Source organism: Melopsittacus undulatus, chromosome 13 (genome assembly GCF_012275295.1).
Source record: "Melopsittacus undulatus isolate bMelUnd1 chromosome 13, bMelUnd1.mat.Z, whole genome shotgun sequence".
Classification (NCBI taxonomy): domain Eukaryota; kingdom Metazoa; phylum Chordata; class Aves; order Psittaciformes; family Psittaculidae; genus Melopsittacus; species Melopsittacus undulatus.
In genome coordinates, this window is record NC_047539.1 from 6,140,259 (window position 1) to 6,163,686 (window position 23,428).

The 23,428-nt window shown below is 47.8% G+C and overlaps 1 protein-coding gene across 2 annotated transcripts in view; it reads right to left on the bottom strand.

The window, feature by feature from the left end:
* Positions 1–8,477: 8,477 nt before the first annotated feature.
* LRRC75A (leucine rich repeat containing 75A) overlaps positions 8,478–23,428 on the bottom strand; it is a 61,380-nt gene continuing 46,429 nt past the window's right edge. The window contains exons 4-5 of one of the 2 annotated variants that reach the window (XR_004081279.2): positions 9,721–10,504; positions 8,478–9,660 (exon numbers count right to left, since the gene is read on the bottom strand). Coding sequence is in view for 1 of the 2 variants with exons in the window: in XM_005154462.3 (XP_005154519.2) it covers positions 9,919–10,504 (586 nt within the window). In the remaining variant the exon portion in view is untranslated. Of the gene's footprint in view, positions 10,505–23,428 lie in introns of both variants that reach the window. The other variant, XM_005154462.3, reaches the window with a different exon arrangement.

Here is a 23,428-nt window from a genome sequence, read left to right on the forward strand (position 1 = left end):
TGGCAGTTCTCAGAGGAGGATGGTTTAATGCCTGCAGCCATGAATTAGTGTGGGACTAACTAATATGAGGCTCTCTTGGTGGATTGGAGCAGACTCTGCCCATCAGAGGGATTGTTTTGCTGATGTGAAAACCTGAGCAGCTAAAATGGGACAGCACTTCCTAGATTAGAGCTGCAGTGCCATTGTGTGGTGTGCAGTGTGGGGAATATAGCTCTTGCCTTCCACTGCTTCCTAATAGTCCTGTTGCTTAAAGAAGCGATACCCACTCTGGTTAATGAGCTAGAATGAGAGCAGTCCCAGCAGTGAGACACATGCAGAAGACTGACTTTACCTCTGAGTTGTATGCCAGCTTTTCCCCCAGCAACACTGAGGATTTGGTTCATTTCCTGCATTGCAGATGTCTTTCTGTGCCACCAAATGGCTTTACCTGACTTAGCCCTGATGTGAGGCGAGGTTTGGACCTGTGCTCGAAAGAGAGCTTTAGTGAAAGCCAGCTTGTGTCTCCTGACTGTTGCAATGCATTAGGCTGTTCTGCTGCTTTGGTTTATTGGCCTTTTATCCTGGCTGAACAATGGAGTGATTTTTACAGCAACTTTTGCCAGCTGTTGGGAAAATGTGGATCCCTGGTTGGCTTTGAGCACTCTTGCGAAGCCTCTCTCCTTCTCCGCTTGGAAAGGAGGAGTAAATGCTTTGTTCTTCTGATGGATCTTCCCCTTACAATTTGCCTGTTTGTCTTTTTCCATCACTTGCAATGAACTTGAACACAGTTGGCAGCTTTTCATGGCAAAGGGAGGGCACAAGGAGAGGCTGAACTTTGCATCTTAGCCTGCAGCGCTGTGCTGTTCCCAGTGCACGTGGTGGAGGGGAGCTCTGAGCCTGCAAGAAGGAGCAGCTTCCCCCAGAGTGGTTGGAAAAGTGCTTAGCCTTGAAATTCAGCGTTTAACAAGCAGCAAAGGAGCTGAAATAGAGCAAACATGGAATGGTGAAGTTCTGTGGGGAAGTGATGGGTAAAGGCACAGTCTGAAGCCTTTTGCTTTGTGTGTTTGATAATCTGTCCACCTCTGCCCGCATTTCTGTGTGGGATTCAGCAGGAATCATGTATCAAAGTGAGATGTCCATGATGCTCAGAGGTTGCTTTTATACTGCCTTATATTTCATCTATATAAGACCAGCTGGAATTGCAGAGCTTACCAGGAAGTAATGGCAAGACAAGAGGCCAAAGAGGAAAAGAGAGGTTCATTCCTGTAATGATGCAGGATTGTCTGTATGTGTTACAGCCAATGTCCCTTCCTTATCTTGTGGTTTTCCATGTATACCTGGCTCGCTGTTTATCCATTATGTCTGTAATGAGGTGCGTGGAGGTCTAATCATGTAGCTGTGATTTTGCATTGCATTTAATGTGTCTGTTGCTTGTGCTGGTGGAGGCCTTCAGCTGCCCCTCCTCACTGAGCATCTCTGCAAAGGCTTCTACAAACCAAGGGGAGCTCTGGTTTCCCTTAGGGAAGGACACAGCTGACAGATAACACAGCAAGCTGTGGGGAGAGCAGAAGGAGAGAAGCCTCACAGCCAGTGAAACCCAGTAAAACCAGTGCTAAATGCATGGGCCCCATTGTCAGTGAGTTCTGTACCAATCTTTGTCCCCTTTGCTTTTGTAAACCTCGAAAGCTGCTTCTGTTTCCACTAACAACTCCTTAAGAGATGCAGCATGCAATAGGCTTACTCAAGAGGCAACTGATTGCTCAGCCCAGCCTGCCAGATGGGACCCCTTCTTGAAGGATGCTGTATAGACTCTGCAGGCTTAGTTTCTCCTTGGGTTGAATTAATAAACTAGCAAAGAGTGGGAGATGGCACAGAGGCCATGGAATCAGTGAGGAAGCAGGAAACTCAGGGAATGAGCATAGAAATCTACATGAATGACTGGAGGTGGTGGTGAACAGGTTGTGTCTTCTCTGGCTCTATTAGATCAGGTCTTGTTTCATGGGCAACCATAAACTAAGCCCAGGTTAAAAGCAGCTGTCTCCCCTGCATGGTTATAGAAGAGAAGATAGAAAATGCAAGCCCAAACCTGCCAGAAGGGGCTATAAACAAAGTGCCTCCAATTCCCCATCCATCAGGAGTAGCTGAGCCTTGGGCTTATGGAAAAAGCTGGCACTGTATTCCTAAATGCCTGTCCTGCAGTGCCGGCTTGGGATCTGGAGTCACTTCCATCCTTTCCAGTTAGCAAAGCTCTTGTGGATTGTCCTTGTGGCCAAATCCTGCATTAGCACTTGTTCATGGTGATGCACAAGCAAAGCAGGTGCAATACTTCCATTCCCCACCACCTTACTGATTATGGCTGTTAGAAACAAACCAACATCCCCATTTTATTCCTAGCAAGCACTCAGCTCTCTAACTCACAGATTTTGGTTGTACAGCTCTTCTTTGACATTCTTTTACGATGTTGTTTGGAAACCTTGGTTATTGCAGTGCCTGGAAAAGGAGGTTACTAAGCTGGTTAGGAGCTCGACCATCTCCCCAGGTAGCAGAGGAGCAGGAGTCGCTGCTGCCTGGCCAATTGCTGCTTCCTTCCTCTGTCATAGAGCTTCCTAGGAGAGAGCTGCTGTAAGTTAACTGCTTGTCCATCCTGCAGCAGCTCTCTGCTGGGCAGGCAGTTAATGGGGCTGTCAGTGAAATCACTCCATTTAGCTGTGACCTCTGAAGGCTCCTCTGCTAACTTAGTACTGGAGCCCTGAGCCTTGCAGGCAGCCCCTCAATGCTCTTCCTAGTGCAGGGCACAGGGATTCCATAGCAGAACCTGCAATGGGATTCCAAAGGCAGTGTCAATCAGGAAAACTGGTCTCCAAATACACCTTCTTTTATAGAAGTCCCTTGGAGGGGCTCACTTTTGCTGGTTGTTAGCTTTGAGTGCGTGGTGAGATGATGCTGTGCTGCCTGTGCAGCATCTGCTGTGAGAGAGCCCTCATCCTGGCCAAGACCTGTGGCATTGCCATAAGCATCAACAGATAGGGTCTATCAGATTGTTATTATTATTATTATTAATAATGGTTGTAGTAAAAGAGAGATTTCACATTTGGGTGCAGGATTTGCTCACTGAAACATGGGAGATGACTGATGGGCTGCAAGGGGAAGGTGGTCTGATCCATCCCTGCTCACAAGAGGCTGTTCCTCCCCAGTACTTGGCATCTGGCACTTTTCCTGGCTCCTGAAGTGTTTCAGTGTCACCCCACCAAGAATAATGATTCCAAGACCTGCACCCATCTGAACTGCAATGTCATGTTGGTTCAGAGCTCTTTATCAGCAAGAGCTAAAGCATCTCTGTTTCTAACGATGCTCAGTGGTCTGTATGTAAAACAGGCATTCCTTGAGACATAACACTTACTTTTCCAGGTGCCAGTAGATAAGTCTTCTCCATTAGCTGAGCTCCAACAGGTTATTTGCCATCTCCAGGGCCAGCACTAAACACACCAGCATGAGCTGCTGATGAATAATGCAACAGATACTCTTACCCAGGACTTCTTATTCTATAAGGGAGGGGAAATACCAGGCTCCAGGTAGCATGGGAGCAGCTGAAAGGTTCAGCCTAACCTGCTACTGGCTTCTTATGTGGATGAGTTTTAATCCCAGGTGTTGTGGGGTGAGATTTAACTCAATCTCTGTGTTCTCCAGTCTCGTATCCCTTAGTGCAAACCCTCCAGAGTCCCTGGGAACACAGCATCCTGCAGACCTCTTCCTGAGCTCCTGCTGCTTTCTTCTCTATTTAACCAGCTGCAGCTGAAGCACTCCCTCAAGAACTGATTTTCCTCACAGTAAGCAGACTGCATAGAGGTTTTGTTATGAGCTGGCTCCCAGCCTTCCAAAGCATTCCCTGGATGTTCTGTCTAAGGTGGGAAAGGCCTGATGTATGTGGCCTGGTCATGGTTTGGAAGGAGGGACCCTGGGACATAGTGGGGTTGGTGGCTCTGCTCAGGGACATGGCAGCTCCGCAATTCCTAAGTTTGGGCTAATGGGATGAGACTGTGGTGTAGCCTTTACGGGTTGGGTTGTATCTGCAGCCAGGACGGTGCTCACTACCCATCTCCTATGACAAGTGTAGAAACCCTGTTCCCCCTCCCCACGCTCTGCATCTTCCCATTCCTGCTTGCAGTGACAGCAGGAGTCAGCCAAGCTCCTGCTCTCCCGGTTCCCAACCAGCTTTGCTGCTTCTTGTCTGAAACCCGCGCTTTTCACATGGAAACCCCCCTTCCTCTGCAGCAGCTGTGATTGTTTCCCCCCATTCCCCACAAACAGCTATTTCCCACCAGCCTCCTTCTTTACAACCCAGAGGATGCAAACTGTAGATGGAAGGAAGAAAACACCCCAGCCCATACCCCTCCCTTGCAGTTTAATCACTGTTCCAGTTCTCCCCTGCAGTGCTGTGTGCCCCTGAGGAGCACATGGGAAATCCTCTGCGTGCTGCAGACTGCAAATGGATGTTTCTGCCTTAAAGCTGAAGCAGGGAATGGGAATAAATAGAACCCAAGATGGGTTTTGCTAAGGCAGAGAAGGGGCTGCCTCATGGAAACCCCAGTGAATGCAGGCAAAGCTGTTTGTGCTCCCAGGCCAGAGACCCTCCTGGGTACCTATAGGAGTACACAGGAACTCCTGGATAAAGACCAGGGGGTGATGGTGTAAGTAAAATAGGTGAATGTGAGAGCAAAGGATGCTCTGGGCTGTATGTGCCAGGGATTGATGCCTCAATTCCCATATATGTAATATATCATAGGGCCCAAACCTGTTGTATTCCTTATGTCTTATTGTCTAACTTTGCATAAGAAACAGCAGTTATGATGTGCTACATGTGGCTGCAAAGCCCTGTGTGCAATCACTGCTTGTGGGGTGCTGTGAGGGAGGAGAGCAATCCCCACTGAGCTTTAACTCCATCTTATAGGACTTCTGTTCCTCCAAGGCATGGAAAGGAAGGGCTGAATCCCCAGAGCCCAGCAGGTTCTGCGTTGCAGGGCCATTAGATCGTTGTGCTTACAACTGCTGAGCATTAGATAGCACTTAGTGAAGATGGGGCTGGCTCGATGAAGCAGCAACCATCCCATCACTGGCGGGTGGCTATGAGTGACTGATCTGGTTTCCCATTTGTCCTGCAGGATTTAACGTTCAAGATGCTTCACAGAGCTGGAAAGAGCATCTCTTGCTGTGTGTATCTGGGGGTGGAGCACAGCCCCCAGGCAGCTAAAACCCCAGCTGCCCCTGGAGCAAAGGCAGAGTGGGATCACTGCATTGTTTCCATTAAGAAGAGATGAAATCTGTTGCTTACCCAGGAGCACTGCACTGGAGAGGCAAGGTTGGTTGTTTTTTCCCTTTCTCATCAGTGTTAATACATGAATACTGCTTAATAAGGTCAGTCTGTTTCCTTGGCAATGGCAGCTATTGGTGATGCGCTCCCAGTTAATGGAACGTGGGTGTAGTTGTGTTTCTGAGGACACAAAGGGTCCCTGGTCACTTTTTGGCCTTTTCTCTATGGCAGGTTTGGGTAAGGGGTTGGGTAGGGTTTGGGTAGGGTTTGGACAGGTTGAGGTAAGTGTTTGTAGTCTTTGCTCCTCTCCAAAGGATGGGTAAACAGCAAGCTGTGCTTTTGGCCAGTGTATCCCTGAGCTTCCTGATGCCCCAGCAATGCTCTCTGTGGCTTCCTTGCTTTCCAGTGCAGTCCATGCTTGGAGGTGACCCTCACCACCTCCTTCCAAGAATGTAAGCCCCATTTAAATGAATAATCACCTTCAAAACCCAAACAGGGCTTGTGCAAACCTGAGCTAACCCAGCAGGAATGAGCCCTCTGCAGCTCATCCACCCTGTCAGGCCTCTCCCATTCCTCACCTACCATTCAGCATCCCCTCAGTGTGGATCTTGAACCTGTGCACAATGATTTCCAATTGCATTTTCATTGCTGAAGGTGTAAATGTTCTCCCCCAGACCAGTTCCTCTCAGTGCTTAAGCAGAGCTGTGTGGTGCTGGTACAGATAACAAACCAACCCATTGGGTGCTTTATGGCCATTTTAACTTGATGGTGGCCATTTCCTCCCCTCTTTGACAAGAAATGACCTCTGTAACTGTAATATTCCAACAGCAGTGATTTTTCAGTACTCAAATACTTCTCCTAGGGCTGTTTAGAAGCCTCTGACCAGGAGCAGCAGCACAGGGAACATTGATTATAGAGTGAGCTCCAAGCTTGTTTTGATGCTGATGAGCTGCGAAAGGAAGCATCTCATGCTGCTTGCTTAAAAACCCCCTCTCTTTACTGAGCCCACAGGATCACCATCATCCTGAAGTGCAATAAATGCCTGATCGACCCAATGCACACTGTGAGGAAGAGACTGATTAGCTCCAGCCTCCTGTTTTTATCCCACAGTAACTGTCTCTACTAGAGCTGGCTTTTTCTTTCCCTATGAAAGTCAGTAATTTGGTGCAATGCTTCAACATGCACAAATATAGTGATAAAAAGCACCCTTTTTAGTTATTTCCCTTTCCCAGAAGGGCTAAATCCTGGCTGGGCATAGAGCTCTGTACCAGTGGTGCAAAGAGGAAGGTGGGGACCTTCCCTAGGCTCATCCTTTGGGTGAGGGATGCAATCACAGCATCCCACAGCAGCAGCACTGGGGATGGAGCCTTGCATTAAGCCCTCTGCAGCCAAAAGTGGAGCTTTTGGTTGGCTTTTTGGCAGCCCCTTATAGAAAGAACTTGGTAAGTGCAAAGTGTCTCCTGATTGATGTTCTTCGCAGCTAGAGCAGAGCAGGAGCTGCCTCCTGGGTGGTTTGTGTCAGTGAGGCAGCTGAGCATGCAGGGCATCAGTAAATGATGCAGTGCTCTAAAGGGAAGGAGCCTCTGGTTTATGGCTTTGCATGGTCAAACCAAGGGTCCAGATGATGCTGAGGCCCAAGGAGGCTGCTTCCTGTGCAAATACATAGCTGAAAACATAGAGCGTGCAGCAAGGGGTTTGTGGTTTGAACAGAGGGAACTGAGCTGTGCACGAGGAGGGGTTGAGGATAAATTAATGAAGTTTCCTTTTTGCAAGGAGAAATCTTGTTCTGGATGAACCCCCCGCAGGTTGAGTTAACAGCATCCCATGAGGGATGTGCTGCTGGTGCAGCAGGGCCACATGTGTGCATGTGGTGGATGGAGAAGTAATGGTGGATCTGCTGCCTGTGTCTCACTGCCTGTCAGCCTTCCCATAGGAGCAAAACACCTTCTATAGGCTCCATCCCACAGCCTGTCCCAGGAGAGGAGACCCCCATGTGTGATCCTGGGGACAGAGAGAAGCACAAATATCCCTCAAGGATGGGCTGATAAGGTTAAGGATGCAGCTGAGACCTGGGCAACCTGGTGTACCACGTCTTGCTTCGTCTGTATCCCCTGGTATGTGTAAGTAATATATAAAGTGTATTTTTATGTATGTATACTTTAAAATATACTTTATAAAATAGATTTTTATTCTTTTTATTATATTTTTACTATATTTTATTATTTATTTATGTTTATATTTTTACTATATTTTTATATTCTTATCTTAAAAAAATACATATATTTTTATATATATATATAAAGGTATTTATACCTTACTAAAGGTAAAAATACAGTTTATATATAAAATATATTTTATAAAATAGATTTTAATTCTTTTTTATTTTTACTATTTTTTATTATTTATTTTACTATATTTTATTATTTATTATATTTATTTATATTTATTATATGTTTACTATATTCTTATATTTTATAAATATATATAGGTATTTATACCTTACTAAAAGTGAAAATACACTTTATATACTTTGTATATAAAATATACTTTATAAAATAGATTTTTATTCTTTTTATTATATTTTTACTATATGTTATTATATTTATTTATATTTATTATATTTTGACTATAATTTTATATTCTTTATATACATATGTGTATATATATATATATATATATGTATATATATATATATAAAGGTATTTATACCTTACTAAAGTTGTATTAAAGGTGAACATAGTCCCTAGGTGCTGCAGGAGGGGTCTCCTGTGAGTCAGGACAAACCTGCTCCATGTCCTGTCCCCTACCACAGTTTGGGTACTGGACCAAGGATCATATATAGAGCCCTTGCTTGCATTTCCTTCAGTGCACTGAGCGCAAACGCCGTGTGGAGCAATCTGCTATTCCCAGTATTCCTTCCTCCCACATCAGTTTTGCACACTGGTGCCACTGAACATGTAACTGCTGCTTTAATGATGCTTCAGTGTCCACCTTGTGCTCCCCCCATGCAGGATCCAGCCCATAAACTGGGCTATTGATTTCTCCAGCCACCTACAGAGACCCTTCTGAAGAACCAGCCCTGCATCACTTAGCACCTGCTTTATCCTCTGGTCATAACTGGGATGCTCTAGGTTGGCAGCTGGGAATTCACCCTGTACAGACAGCTCAATGCTGGGTCTTTATTAAACATTGTCCTTTATTTAGGTGATGGATATCTCCTTTATTCAAACAGAACAGTTTATTCACTGCGGAGTTCTTCTCATGCCTGTTGGGATGAGTTAGCATTAAAAAAGAAGGAAAAAGGCTTGGATACATGCAAATGATACTGAATGGTGCCAAGTGTATTAAAACGAGTAGCAGAGTCTCTTCTAAGATACCTACAACCACTGACAGTGTGGAAACAGCTTCCTGGTGCAGGGATGTTGGATGAACAGAGCCAAGGAGATGGCCAAAAGTCCATGTCTGCACCCAGAGAAAGCAAAGCCAGAGTCACTGCTGCGAGCCAGGGAAACAGGGGTAAAGCAGGGCTTTGAACAGGTAGAAAGGGGCTCCCTGTTAGGCAATGGAGTCACATCTGGGAGTGGACGGTTTTGACCCTTTTCTGCCCTCCCCCAGGTTTGGGATCAGATGGAATTCTGGTTCAAAAGCCAAAGCGCCCATTCCAGGGCTGCTGCTCCTCTGGGCTGAGCCATTTTCATCTAAAATCCCACCAAAACCAAGTCTTTTGGGGGAAAAATCCCCAAACTGTGTTCTAGAAACAAAGCACTTCTGGTCCTGTGGGCAGAGGGCACAGCTGAGTGACCTGGCAGTGGCACAGGGATGAACCCAGCACTGTTTTCCTGTTATAAACCAGTATTGTGTTCTCTTTATGGCAGGAATGGACCTGAGCTGAGCCTTGGCTCCAGATCCTGCAGATCCCTCCCCAGAACGGATCAGATACTCCCAGCATTGCTCCAGGTACCACATTAAAAGCTCTGGAGTTGCTACTGGGCAGGCCCAAGTGCCAGCCTGCTCTAGGTAAGGCTGGGGGGTGAGTGGGGTCCAGGCACACTGTGGGATGGGGTTTAGCTCCACACTAGGAAAGCAAAGCTTTTCCTATGGGGCTGGCTCACAATCTTAAGACAAACACCCCCAGATAGTGTGTGGTCAGACTTGTATCTCAGCAGATAACACTATTCCTCAGCCATTCCTGAAGTCAGGATTGGAAAGGATTTAAGGTTTCTCTCACCTCTTTGGGTGACTGCTGTCTGCCCATCATACATGGGAGAGACCCACACATGGTTAGACCCAGTGCTAGGGAAAGGGGGTCCTTCTCTGCTAAGGCTGGGTACTTCTTCCCCTCTATTTCTTCTAAGAGCCTCACCTTCCACCACCTTGGAGATGCGTTTTTGAGAGGTTAAAAAGCACATCCCATCCCTCGTGTTTAATGATACCTGGCCAGCTTCCATAAAACACAAGTATTCAACATGATCACCTTTAGGTGTTCTTTGACAGGAAAAACAAGTTGACACACATGGAACAGGAGGAAGGCAGCAATCTGGACTCCCAAAGCTGTATGGATCAACCTCCATCACCCAGGTCTCAGTTGTGAGCCATCCTTGCTCAATGTGCCCACCCGATAGAGCCAGACATCATGTCTGTGGGGTAGCAGCACCTTGCTCCGAGGTGGGGAGCATCCCAACCTCGACTGTTCTGTCTGTCTGCTGCAAGCCTATGGTGTCAGTCTTGCCTGGTCCAGCTCGCAGGTCCTCCTGACTGTCAGCCAGACCATCCTGGCTCTCCAAATCGCTTACCTGCCCCTCTCCAAACTCCAGGATGGTTGGTAAGTTCCCTTGCTTGGGGCACCGTCTCTTGAGGCTGACCAAGAAGGGTTGAGGCAAGGAGAAGATGTCCACGTTGTTACCCAGGTCGATCCAGGTGATGCTGGGGAACTTCTTGGGGTCCTTGAGGGCTTCGGTGAGGTCCCTTAGGATGGCTTTGGTGAGCCGGTTGCCGTTGAGGGAGAGGGTGGTGAGGTGGGGCAGGATGCAGAGGGTGGGCAGGAGCTGCAGCAGCATTTCATCCGTCAGCTCTGTGAAGCACAGCTCCACCGTGTCAATGTGCTCTGAGCTGTGCTGCAGGTAGGACGTGACGCGGTCCAGGTCCTTCAGGCTCAGTGGGATGCCCGACAGGTCCACGGTGTTGTCCTGAGGCTTTCCCATCAGGACAGCTTTCAAGCTGGAGCAGGGGGAAGAAAAGGAGAGGCTGTTTTAAATCAGTGAATAGTTTGGGTTGGAAAGGTCCTTAAGATCATCTAGTGCCATGGGCAGGCATGCCTCGCACTAGACCAGGTTGCCCAAGGCTCTGTCCAACCTGGCCTTGAGCCTTAAGCATCCTTCATCTGAAGAGTCAGGCCCTCACTTTAACAGTGTCAGTTCTAGTCTTAAAGCTTATTTAACACAGGAAAACAGCTCCAGTAGAAATACCTTATCTGGGTGCAAGATCCATTGAATCATAGAATGGTTTGGGTTGGATAGGACCTTAAGGTCATCCATTTCCAAACCCCCTGCCATAAGCAGGGGTACCTCACACTAGACCATGTCACCCAAGGCTCCATCCAACCTAGCCTTGAACACTGCCAGGGATCCATCCTCAAGCATCCTTTGGTAGCAGAACAAGGAGGCTTTTAAAAACTGAAACTACTGATAGTTCTCTTTTGTTTAATAGAAGTTTCTGTAATTCTTATGGCAATGCAAAACCTGTCATTAAATGATCCAGCGCCAAGTTCCAGTGGGTAGATCAATAAATCTGGACTCTCACTAAACTGCCCTGTGCCCTGGGGCCTCATTGCAGGGGCACTGCTATTCGTGGCACTTCATGGTTTGCTGGCTTAGCTGAAACCTCCAAGGCACACCTCCACAGTAATTTAACAGGATCTATACTTATCCCTTTAGAAGGGCTCATTTAACCTGTATGTGGGCAGGAAGATAGCTGCTAATGTGACGTGGTTCTCTCAATTGGGACTTTAGGATGGGGAAAGAAACCAATGAAATAGTATGTTTATTATTACAAGCAATAAAGTGGTGTTCATCTTTTGGCAGCTATTGCTCTCCCATCTGTACCACTGCATCACTGCTGGAACAGCCCCAAGCAAGAGAGGTGTAGGGAAGCTGGAGCCTCAGGGTGATGCCTCAGCAATAACCTCTTCCCACCTATCAAAAGTAAATTACTCTTGTCTTGCAGCATTTGAGCATCAAAGCTGGATACAGGGGGATCTCGCTGTCAAAGAAAGCACTGATTCCCTGCAAAGAAGTGAGAACCATTTAATAGCATGGCTAAAATAAGCATCTAGGGGTTGATCCTTGTTTTATCCAGCACGGAGTGATGCTGAGCGCCTGCCTTCATGTAACTGCCTGTGTGGCTTTAACTTGGCAAAACCATGAGGATAACAAAAGGGGAATAGGGATAACTTCAGGGCAGCTCTTGTATTGTTTGGAGCTGCTTTCAATAGTGCTTTACATCTGGTTTTTCCTTTGGGCATGCAGACAGCTTCTGCCAGCAAGTAAAAGAGAACTCCTCACTAGGGCTCCATCCGTTTCCCCTTGAGAGGGATTTAGCTGATACCTACTGCAATGGATTGATTATCTTGTATAAATAGCCTTTCCCCCTGATGCTGTGCACTCTGTATCCATGGCAGAGGAAATCTCTGGAATCACTGGGTTGGAGCAGCCCCTGTGCTTGTGCTAGGGGTAGAGGGGGGGGTTTGCTGTTCTGCAGCAGCCTCTGCTCAGTCTGTCCCCTTGGGAAACAAGCAAAGCAATCCCAAACCTGATTTAATAGGAAGAGTTGTGTGGATATTCCACAGCTCCTCATGGAAATGAGGGGGATTTCTGCGAGCAAACAGCTGTGAAAACTTTGAGCCCTGCCATAAAGTTTGCTGCAGAATGGCTCCAAAGCTCTGGAGGAAGAGCTTACCCTTACCCAAATCCCCATGAGCTCTAGTGCAGGATCAGTTACTCCCACTTGGTTTCATCCTCTCATTTTGTAAGGATATTCCATAGAGAAAAAGAAAGATTTTCTTCCCCATCTGGAAACACTGTGTGGGGGTTTGACCAGCATAATGAAGGGATTGGGTATACAATCATGCACTAAACTCCTGATAAGACTTTGGCAGGATGCTGATATATACACGCTGATGTGAAAGCTGTTTGCAGGCAGCATTAACTCAGGCCAGACCAAGTTCCCATGAACAAGAACAGCGATGTTTAGATCAAAGAGCATTAAAAGAAAGGGATTTCCTCCTGGTTTCATTGCTCCAAAGCACAGATCAGGACATGAGTTGCCCATGCATCAGGTAATAAAGTACAATTGGGTTATTGAGCCCCTTCCTTAGGGGTTGGCAAAGGAATAGCTCAAGAAGAAGGAAGAGGCAGCCCCATAGAGTGAAGAATTACAGTAAGAAAGTTATAGGTGAGAAAACTACTGAAAACATCAGTGCAAAATGGGTGAATTTGATGAATCACCAGGAAAAAGCTGAGATAAAAGACTTGTCCTGTACTGGGATCAAGATAAGTCCTCAAGAGCCTTTTCAAAGTCCCTATTAAATGACAGGCAGAAGACTGGGATAGTTTGGGAATGGAGGGATGGAATACAAAGAAATGCAGTAAATGCTGTTAGTAATAGTGTTGACAAAAGGGTTTAAACTCCCCCAGCCTCAGAGGAGGACCAGAGACAAGGAAATCTAATTATTGAGCTTAAATAAGGGATGTGATGGAGGTGTATGTGATACATATCCTAGATTCTGTGTATATTAAATGTGTATGTAATAGTAAGGATGAATAAAACAGAGAAGATGAGGATAGGCTGCTCTCTCTTTGTCTCTCTGACACCCACTGATGCTCAACCACTAAACTCCCAGTGGATAAAAGGCAAGGAGCATGTACACAGAGCTCAGCTGAAGCCCCAGCCCCAGCCAGGGGATATCACTGAGATCAATGGCTTTGTGGGAGGTCCAGAGCAGAACATCAGAAGTCATGTTTGTTAGGATTTAACAGGAGAAAACTAAAGGAAATTGGGTCTATGTCCTGGGGTGAAATAGGAGAAATCCCATAATTCAAACAAGGCCCTTTCCCTTCACCAGCAGGAGCCTGAAAAAGGGCCAGTGTTCATGAGACCCCAAAATGCTGCTCCAAAGGCTGTGGCAGCAGGCTGGGAACATATCAGAATATACCCATAGGTGCTGTGTATGCTGTTTTGTAGCTGCTCCTTATTTAAACTAGGGAAAGGACCAGAGCAAAAGGCTTCTGCCTCCACCAGGAGCAAGGAAATGGCTCTATGTCCCAAGCTGAATGCAAAAAGCTCCTGTTACCAGGTTTGGGATCCTGCCTGGTTGGATACTTCCCTTTTTCCTCCTCCTCTTTTGTTTGCCAGAACCCCAACACTCACCCCCAACGTGAAGGATGGAGTCCAAAAGCAAACAGACAGAGCCCAGATCAGGACTGGAGCTACCAATGCTTGGAGCTGTGCATTCCTACATGGGACCACCAAGGCTCATGCTCACCTTTTACTTCATCCTGACGTTGACACTGCGATGTGTGTGTCCCCTGTTGTGATTATCCCTGAGCTCCTTGTTTAGTGCCACACTAAACAGAGATTTATTAATAGCATAGTTGAAAGCCTCTGTTGTTCACAGCCTTTACAAAGGAATAGCATGGAAAGATTTCACTTCTCGACTTAGATTCAGGGGAAAGAGGATGTTTAAAGGTATAAATATAAAAAGATGTCATTTTAAAGCCCATTGCAAGCTTACCAATAAACACATCAACAGTTCCTGAGTCTTTGCTGTTAGGAGTTAAAGCACCAGTGGGAATTGTTATTTTGGGCTCTTCTCATGCCAAGAACCTTCCAGTTTTGCCAAGGTTTGCAGTTTTAATGTTATAAAGCCTGGACATCCCCACTGCTAACTTACTTGCCCTGCTGTCTGAAGTCCAGCCTGCTCCTCCAGTGATCCTAAACAAGACCTCCTATTACCATTACAACACCAGACCCTGGTTTTAAGCATCATCAGAGCATACCTGGAGGGGATGCTGAAATATTCCCTACATATTCTCCCTGCAGCAGGATCCCATCATTGGAGGCTGGTGGTGTGTGATGCTCACAGCAGCTCTCTGCGTGCCCAAGCGCATGGGCTGCTCCAGGAATAGCTCTTTGTTTACACATCTTTCCCTTTCCAAATCCCATTCCGTTTTCCTTGGCTCCGCACCAAGCTACACAGGCCTGTTCCTCCTTATCCCATCAACCTTGGGAAGCGCACGGGGTGTTTGATGGGAAGAGTGATTTCTGTGCACACAAAGAGCATCCTCTGCACCAGGATAACTGATACGGGTCTAGTGGCTGTGGCCACAGTGCGGTAGTAGAAGGACCATTGGCATCAGAAAGATCTTGATCAATATCTCATCACAGTGAGATAAAGCCCATTAATTCAGGTTTCTTTACTAAATTGACTCATTTCTTTACTAAATTACTCCAAACCTGTGTAATGTCTCCACAGACACCTATTACATTCTAAAATACAAATGAGAAAGAGCTGGGTTTAGCCCTTTCCACCAACCCCACCTCCTTCATCTCAACCTGCTTGATGAAGAGCCATCCCCTAGAGAGCAGAGCCACCCAGCCCTCAGTGCCCAAAAGCCATCAAATCACCCCAAACCCACAGCAGAAGGGACACAGCCCAAGAACTGTACCTTGCAGATGCGTGCCCACCTTGCAGACACGGTCTCATCCCTGCTATGGGGAAGGGGTACCAGTGCCATTACATGTCCTCCCTGCCCTCTTCTGCTGGGTATGCCACAGAGGCAGAGTCAGCCAAGAGCTGATGATGGCTTTGGAGAGCTGCAGTCAGGCTTTGAAGACCCAGATCTGGCTCTAAACACACCTCAACATCTTAATAGTCCAACTGACATACATGGGGAGGAAGGAATCTGAATCAGCACCAAAATATCTCCATGGGGAGAAACAGAGTGAAGAAGAAAATGAGGAATAAAAGAAACAGAGAAGAGTTGAAGAGAAAGATTTACTTTAACATCTCCCAAAATGCCTTTAATTCCACCTCAGAGCATCTTCCTGAGGAAGGGAAATAAAGGACAGATTTTCTTGGCATTAAGCCTTTGGCAATGAGATATTTAGTCCCTTTCCAAGGCCAGTGTGCCTCAATCCTGTGCTAGCACCAAGAAGGGAAAGCAAAGGGAAGGAAGGTCAAGGGAAAACTACAGCAGAGCTTCTGCCTTGTCTTTCGTGGGTTGCTGGAAGTGCAAAGGCTGCACTGATTTGGGATTGATTTACATGTGCATCGAGGAGGAAAACATCAATATACAAAAGGACCCAGACACACTGAACAAGTTATTGAAATGAGTGTAAAAGGGGGGGGGAAACTCATGCAGTGGTTTTGGTTTTCAATCCAAACCACGTAAATCTGACCCCTAAACATTACCCAGGTGACAATGACAGATCCACTACCTGGGAATTCAAGCAAAGTCCACCCAGCTCCAATTATTGGGGTTATTTGATGACCTATAGCTGCTCATAGGGCCCTATGATGGTAACCCCTAACAAAGATCCCATGGCAAGGTTAAACCAGAAAGAAACAACATCAAGGATGGACCAAAATCACACCCATCCCTTCCCATGGCCAAGCTCCATCAGCAACCCATCCTTCCCTGCAGCTTCCCCCTGCCTATAGCTGTGGGGTTACTGCTGACGATTTCACAGCATCTTTGTGGTATCCAGGCATAGGACCCAATGAAACCTTTAAAAGCAAGAAGCTTCTTGGAAAATGAAGCTCTGTTCCCTGGAGAACCAACCTGAGGATGGTCTCCAGTAGGGATAATTAAGCAGAACTGCTCTCATTTGATGCTGTTCTGCCACCTCCTTGTCACTGTCCAGATGTGAGGAGTCCAGATTCAAGCGTTCAGTGAAGCCCTGCATGAGAACCACCATTTCTGTGCTACAAGAACAGGGGATTTCTTTTCCCCCAACTTGTTTTCAATTTCCTGCTGAACAAAATACTAAAAATAAGCCTTTGGGAGCCATCAAAATGCTTTGCTATAATTATAACTCTCTTTAACTTATTGCAAACAGAAAATGTCATTATCCTGCTGTTGGAATACTCTGTTTTTCCAGCCCCATCCTCCTCAAAATGAAACGAATTTATATGCTCTTTCCTATGATACATTTTGCTCTAGAAACCTGCATTTTCCTATAGCAAAACCCTGCTGGAATACCTCCAACAAACTTGATTCCAATGCAACAAGAAACCGCAGCCAAGGCCGCGGTAACAACGTGCATTGGCAGAAAAGGCCACTTGCACAAGTGCCAACAGAGAGGACAACCATAAACGTAAAGGAAAACAAGACATTGGGATTGGTGCTTCTGTAAATGACCTCCTGGAAGAGGCTTGGAGCAGGATAAGAGGTTGCTCAAGTCTGCATCCTAACAACCAACAGTTGGTGACCCAATAAACACCATTTCCTTTACGTTCTAACACAGGATGCAAAGAAAAGGCTGAAAAGACTCTTGGAAAAGGGGGTTTTGATTTGATATATAACAAATACCCAAGGAAGTATTGGATTTACAAGAGCAACTCCTCACCAGAGAGGAGGGAAGCTGATGTGCTCTGGTTTGAGTGGGAAAAGGGCCTTTGAATTGAATTATAGCCCTCAATGTCCAAAGCAGAGCCTAGAGGAAATCACAAGTAAATTGCCCATAAACTCATACAATTTCCTGCCAATACATTTAAAATGGTTCCAAAACTGGTGAGTGGAAAGGAAAAGGAGGAGGAAAGAAATAGGGGGGGAGAGAGGCAAGAGGAAGGGGTGCAATGGTGAGAGATGGGAGATCCATGGGGATAGATGGACGGAGCAGGGGAAAGCAGCCCTGGCTGCAAACCAGGATGGATCAATGCTTGCTTGCTCCTTCTCTGTCCCACCCATCAGAGATTTTAGGGACAAAGAACTGAGTTTTGCCACATCTTGTCGAAAGGGGCTGGTTTTTGTCATCTCCCATCCATCCCTTTCCAGGCTTTCCAGGGGAGCTTTGGGATAGGTGAAACACACACAACCTGACCAGGCTTTCACTGAAGGGCTGAGGTTCACACTTTGGAGAGGCTGTTTGTGCTGCCTGTTCCTTGAAATAAGTTGAATTCCATTAACACAAAGGGGAAGAGCACAGGATTTGTGCTGGGGGAAGGGGATTAGGGAAAAAGCTTCATCTCCAATCCTCCAGCCCCGTTTTCTCATCAGAAACCAGCCCTAAGAGTCAAAAGAAGCCCCTCTCCCAACCTCACTTCCTGCAATTGGGAATGATCAGCTGCCAAAGTGTGTGCCGGGGGCTTTGCTTCCCCTGAGCTGCTTATGTGAGTGGAGCACAGATCCCATGTGGAAGAGTTTATCCAGGCAGAGGTCCCCTATGGCCTGGGCTGCCCTAATGAGAGCCAGAGCACGGGATGCAGCCACCAGCCCCGCTCCCATGGTCCCTGCTTGTCCCACACACCCATTGGGATAACGTTTTCTCCATGGCTAGAAGCTGGTATCACCCTCCTGTTCTCCCCTTATCCTCTCAAATCCCTGCCCTTCCCATCACCATCCCAACACCTCCGGTGTCCAATGAGAGATTCTGAATCCCAGCACAGCTCCCAGTGCACTCCTAGGTGGATCAAAAAGGAGCCACCTCCTTCTGCTTCAGATAGCTGACACCAACTGCTTCCCATGGCCTATGGCCATCCCATAGCTGCGGGGCTGCTGTCCTCCAACCATGGTTAGGGGGTCAGGAACCCCACACCAGCTCTCTATGTGAGCACTCTATTTACAGACCAGAGCATTTCTATGCAGTGAGGCGGTCTCATAGAATAAATAGAAGCATGGAATGGGTTGGGTTGAAGGGACCTTAAAGCTCCTCCAGCTCCAACCCCTGTGTCCAACCTGGCCTTCAACACTGCCATGGATGGAGCATCCCGGGGAGCGTTGGTTGCATGAGTAACCAGCTGCCAAATGAAGAAGATACAGGCAAATGGAGACAACCTCACATTTGATGCTATTAAAGCCCTGCTATCAGCCTGAAATTGCAATCTGCACCCCTATCAAACCCAAACAGCTCTGTTCCCTGTGATTTTCAACCAACAGAGATTACTTTGGCCAAGGAAGACCTCCCTGCACCGGGGGATGCATCTGCTTTACATTACCGTGTGCTGAGAAGAATGGGTCACACTCAGCAGGGCAGAACAGAGCCACCATTGTCACCTCAGCTTTCATCAGATGAGGACTAATGGGATACAACCTGAGCCACTGCTGGGTCCCTGCTCGTGGCTTCTAAAGAAAAAGGGATGTTTTCTCCCCCCAGCTTTTTCATACTCTGTTCCAATGAGATTTAATAGCGCCAGTGTCCTCCTGGCTTTAAAAACACAGCCAAAAGCTCACTGGAGCAAGGGGTTAAACCTGCTTTGTTTGCATCCTCTAGGCTCCTTTTCCTGGCCATGGGTTTTCATGCAGCTCACAAAGCTCTTTCATTTAATAGACCCCTTCCATGGGTCCAAGGTCAGCCGAAAGCAGCCTTACCATTGCTGGGGCTGCAAAGGCAAACAAAAGAGAGCAGGGGCTGAGCGGCTTTAACTGCTCAAAGAAAACCTCCTCTTTCCCTAGCACTTCATTGCTTTTGGCACATTACTCCCCACTAACGGTGGGGATTTCGGATGGAAACAGAGCTAATAGCAGAGGTGATGCTGGCTGCCTTTGCAGCTGGGTAGAACAGAGCAGTAACTCCATCGGCTGCCTGCTCTCTATAGCAAAACATCATTGCTGCCCAGTGCCTGCATCCCTACGGCACTGCAAATCCTGCTGGACAAGCAGGAAAACCACTAAAACCTTCCCTCATTTCCCCCTGGCTGGCTCTGTAACGCACTTGCTAAAGGCCAGGCTCTGTTATCAGCTCCATCGATAAGCCACAAACCAATTCAGCTTTCCAGACACAAACATGCTGTCCTTCTCTCTGTTTTCCATAGCCATCAGTGGTGAGCCAGCTGTTAAGAGAGGAATGAGCTGTGCTGGAGAGATGTGGCCAACAACAGATCATCCCAAGGCAAGTAATTTGTCTGTATGATACGAAAACACACATAGATATATATTTATGTGTGTGTATATATATACATATACATAAAGATATATTTCCCAAGTCTAACTCGGGATAATGAGCCACATTTTAGCACCCAGTGCCCAGCAGGACCCAATAGCTCATTAAACCAGGGAACACAGGAGAAGCCTCACTCCAGATGGGCATTTCTCTTAGCCAAGATGCTGCCAAGGAATACTCCCCATTCCCAACAGCAAGGTGAGAAGTGACCATCCTGAGAGCACACAGGATGCTTTTCTCCCCCAAACCCCTCCCCAGCTCCCCAGTCTGGTGCTAATCCTGGACAAGGGGAGGGTGAAACACATGGAGAGCATATTGCCACCCTGGGCGACATGCTGCTAGACAAAAGACATCAGTTTTGGGGCTGAATGCCCCGTTTCTTAGGGACGGGGATGTGTCAAAACACAGGCTGCCGTGTGCTGGCAAGAGATGCAAACCCCAAAGCTCAGACCTGAACAGGGGCAGGGGCTCTCAAATTGCACTGTGCAATTTGCCTCCCTTTCACCAGAGGTGCCAACCACCCCTTTTGAGATGCAAAAGAGCCTTCTGTGCTCTCCCCAGTGCTGGCAGGCTGCTCGGCCTGCAGCCAAAGGGGCTTTTTTCCTCTATCCACTGCCTATAAACCACTTCTAATGATGAAGTGATGCCTGGCTCACCCATAGGGTGAGTGGGGACCTCAAAGGGGACAGATGGAGATGACCTGCATATGAGCAACCAGAGGTAGGATGGGCTTGAGATGCAGGAGCCCAGGCCAGGAAAGGTCCAGCCTTGCTCCCAGTGCTTGCATGCTTCATGCCCCACCTCTGGCACTGTTCAAGGCCAAGTTGGACACAGGGGCTTGGAGCAGCTGCTCCAGTGGAAGGGGTCCCTGCCCGTGGCAGGGGTTGGAGCTGGATGAGCTTTAAGGTCCCTTCCTCACTGCAGCAAGGAGCAGCAGTGCTCCCAGTGCTCCCATCACCACTATTCCCCTTTTCACCACTATTTTAAAGCATTCCTTCCATTCAAAGGGAGCAGTAGCGTGTGCAGGAGGTGGAAACTCCCCCTGGCAGCGGGTTGGAGCCCTGTGCTGCAGTGATGGACAAGCTCATTAAACACCTTCATTTATGCCCAAAGTGAAAGGGCTTGGAAACAACACTCAAAAGCTTCTCTCAAAGCTTGAGCTTCTTAACTGGGGACTGTAGCCCTGGGAGGGGGCAGCCACACTGGTAATGAGATGGGCATGGTGGCAGGAGAGCAGCCCCTCACTGGCTAAAGGAGGATGAAGGCAGCAGCTGCTTTAGACAAGCAACCCCTGCGTGCTTGGAGGCCTTCCAAGGCAGGGAGGACACACACACACGTGGGGGGCTTCCTTATTTCCCCAGCCCATCCATTTAGTAACAATGGCCACCAGTGGATTCCCTGCTCTGCAGCCTGAGCTGTGAGGATGGAGGCCAGTAAATCACTGCTGGGCTCTCAGAGCTGATCCCCACCCCCCCCCCACGAGCAGAGGAAGTGGAGGAGTGGTTATTAAAATAAATAAGATCTAAAAATCCCACTTTTTTGCAGGGAAAAGGCCTTTTATCATCAGGACTAGAAAACATACGTGGGAGAGCACAAGTGCGTAAGTGCAAGGAGGTAGGAGGGGAGCGGTGCCAGCAGGATGGATTTAGAACCATGGAATTGGGTTGGAAGGGACCTTAAAGCTCATCCAAGCTCCAACCCCTGCCACAGGCAGGGACACATTCCACTGGAGCAGCTGCTCCAAGCCCCTGTGTCCAACTGCCAGGGATGGGGATTGGATAGGAGAAAAACTACTGGGTTATTCCTTAGTCCAGTTGCAGGAGGGGAGAGGAAGGAGGAGGAGGAGGAGCGTGGCTTGAAACCCAGGCTTTAAATCACGGATAGTTCCTGTGACCTACAGCAAGAGCGTGAACAAGCTCCGGAAAGGAAGTGGGTCAAAAAGCTGCTGTAAATCCCTGCATCCCAGGTTTTTCCCTACTTTAGGATATTTTCTAGTACTTCCGGCTCTCAGCTCATCTGCTCAGAGAGGAACAGCAAAGGCAACTCAAGCGTTTGCCAGGGTCATCAGCAAGGGACAAAACGTGGGGCTCTGTGGTTTGGGCTTTAAACACCGGAGCAACTCAGACGGCTCACAGAGGGCAAGGAACAGGGCAAGGGCTCATCTTACACAGGGAGTCAATGGAAAACCTCAAGCCCCTTCCACCAGGCCAGCTTGGCCTGCAGCCCTCACCCGGGTGGCATTTCAATGTGCATCCATTATTTACAGCTTCCAAAGTAGGTCTTTGCTAATGCCAGCTCCTGGTGCGGAGGAAGGAGCTGCAGCCTCCCCAGGATTAGGGAGCTGGGAGGGATAACCTCTCCATGCACGAAGGGACAGCCATGAGACATCCATCAGACACCATCCATCCCACCTCACCAGCAACTTCCCTTCAGCTGCACAGAGGAAAAAGACAGATGGACAAAGCCAGGATGCACTGGTGATGGATGATGTGGGAGAAGCCAGGGAAGCAGCTGGTTACACACCAGAAGGTTTACTAGGTTGAATGTGTCAATGGAATAGAGACCAGAACAAATACAGGATAAGAACTGGGATTGGAACTGGGAATGATACAGAACATCTCTTTTGAACCTGCTGAGCAGTCACAGAATGGTTTGGGTTGGAAGGGACCTTAAAGATCATGGCATGGAAAGGAACAGAATGGAAAGGAGTAGGACTAGACTATTTCAGTTGGAAGGGACCTACAGTAATCACCTAATCCAACTGCCTGACCCCTTTAGGACTGACATAAAGCTTCTTATTAAGGGCACCATCCAAATGCCTCTTAAGCACCAACAGCCTTGGGGCACCAATCACCTCTCCAGGAAGCCTGTGCCAGGGTCTGAATGCACATGAAGGGGCACAGCATCCCTTGCTCATACACCCAGCTACAGCAGCACTGTGCTCTCTGGAGCCATGACAGCCATGAGTAAACCACTGGCCAGCAGCAAACAGCTCCAGGTATCACCCGATTTCAGCCTCATGATTTCAGCTCACAAGTATCTGGGAAGTGTAAGTGGTACCTTCATCCCCATCACACACACAGGGCCCCATGTGAGCAGCCCTGGCTGGGAAGACCAAGGGCAATGCCCAGCAATGGTCCCACCTTCCAGATGCTGCTGCGATATCCAGCAAAACCAACTCATTCCCATCCCAAACTCGGTGGCACAGAAGAAAACAGATTCCCCCTCAAGACCAGCACCAAGCAAACAGGATGGCAGCTTCTTAAACTGCCTCGAGCAGCGCATGATGGAGTTACTGCTCCATCACAGCCCTTATAACCATTTCCTCCCCTGGATTTGCAGGGCTTCACCTTTCCCCCCCACACCAGGCATTCCATTCGCACACCATTCGGCCTTGTTTCCATCACTCCAAAGGTCATTCCAGTGCTTCTGACTCTTTACATTCAACAGCAAACATCCCAGGGCTTTCCTTTCAAGCCTCTTGGGAAGCACAGGCCACTCTGCCAGCTAAGGCAGGCTGATGCATCAAGGGACCCTGCCAAGGGGACACTCCAGGCTCGATGGGCATTGGAATGCAACACATCCAAATGCCATTTCCTCCCAGGCTGGACCCCGTATTAGGTCAGCCTCAGCACAGATTTCCTCTGGGAACCATACTTTTGAGTGTAGGATACCCCTTTGCATCAAACATCTCTGCAGGATCTGCACCCCAGGACTCCCTCCTGCATGGCCAACAAGTAGCTGGTGACAAGGGACAACCAGACATCACCTTGCAGGACACTTCTGGTGGTTATTTAATGTTTCCAGAGGATTGGAGTGCTGACCCACAGCAATAAGCAGAGATTAAATCCTAATTTCCAGCCCTCTTGATAGGGGCAATCGCAAGAGTAGGGTACAATAAGCTTGGAGAATGCCTCTCTTGTGTTTCTAGGGCAATGAACGGAACTAACATAGTAAATAACCCCAGTGTTTGTAATGCTGCAG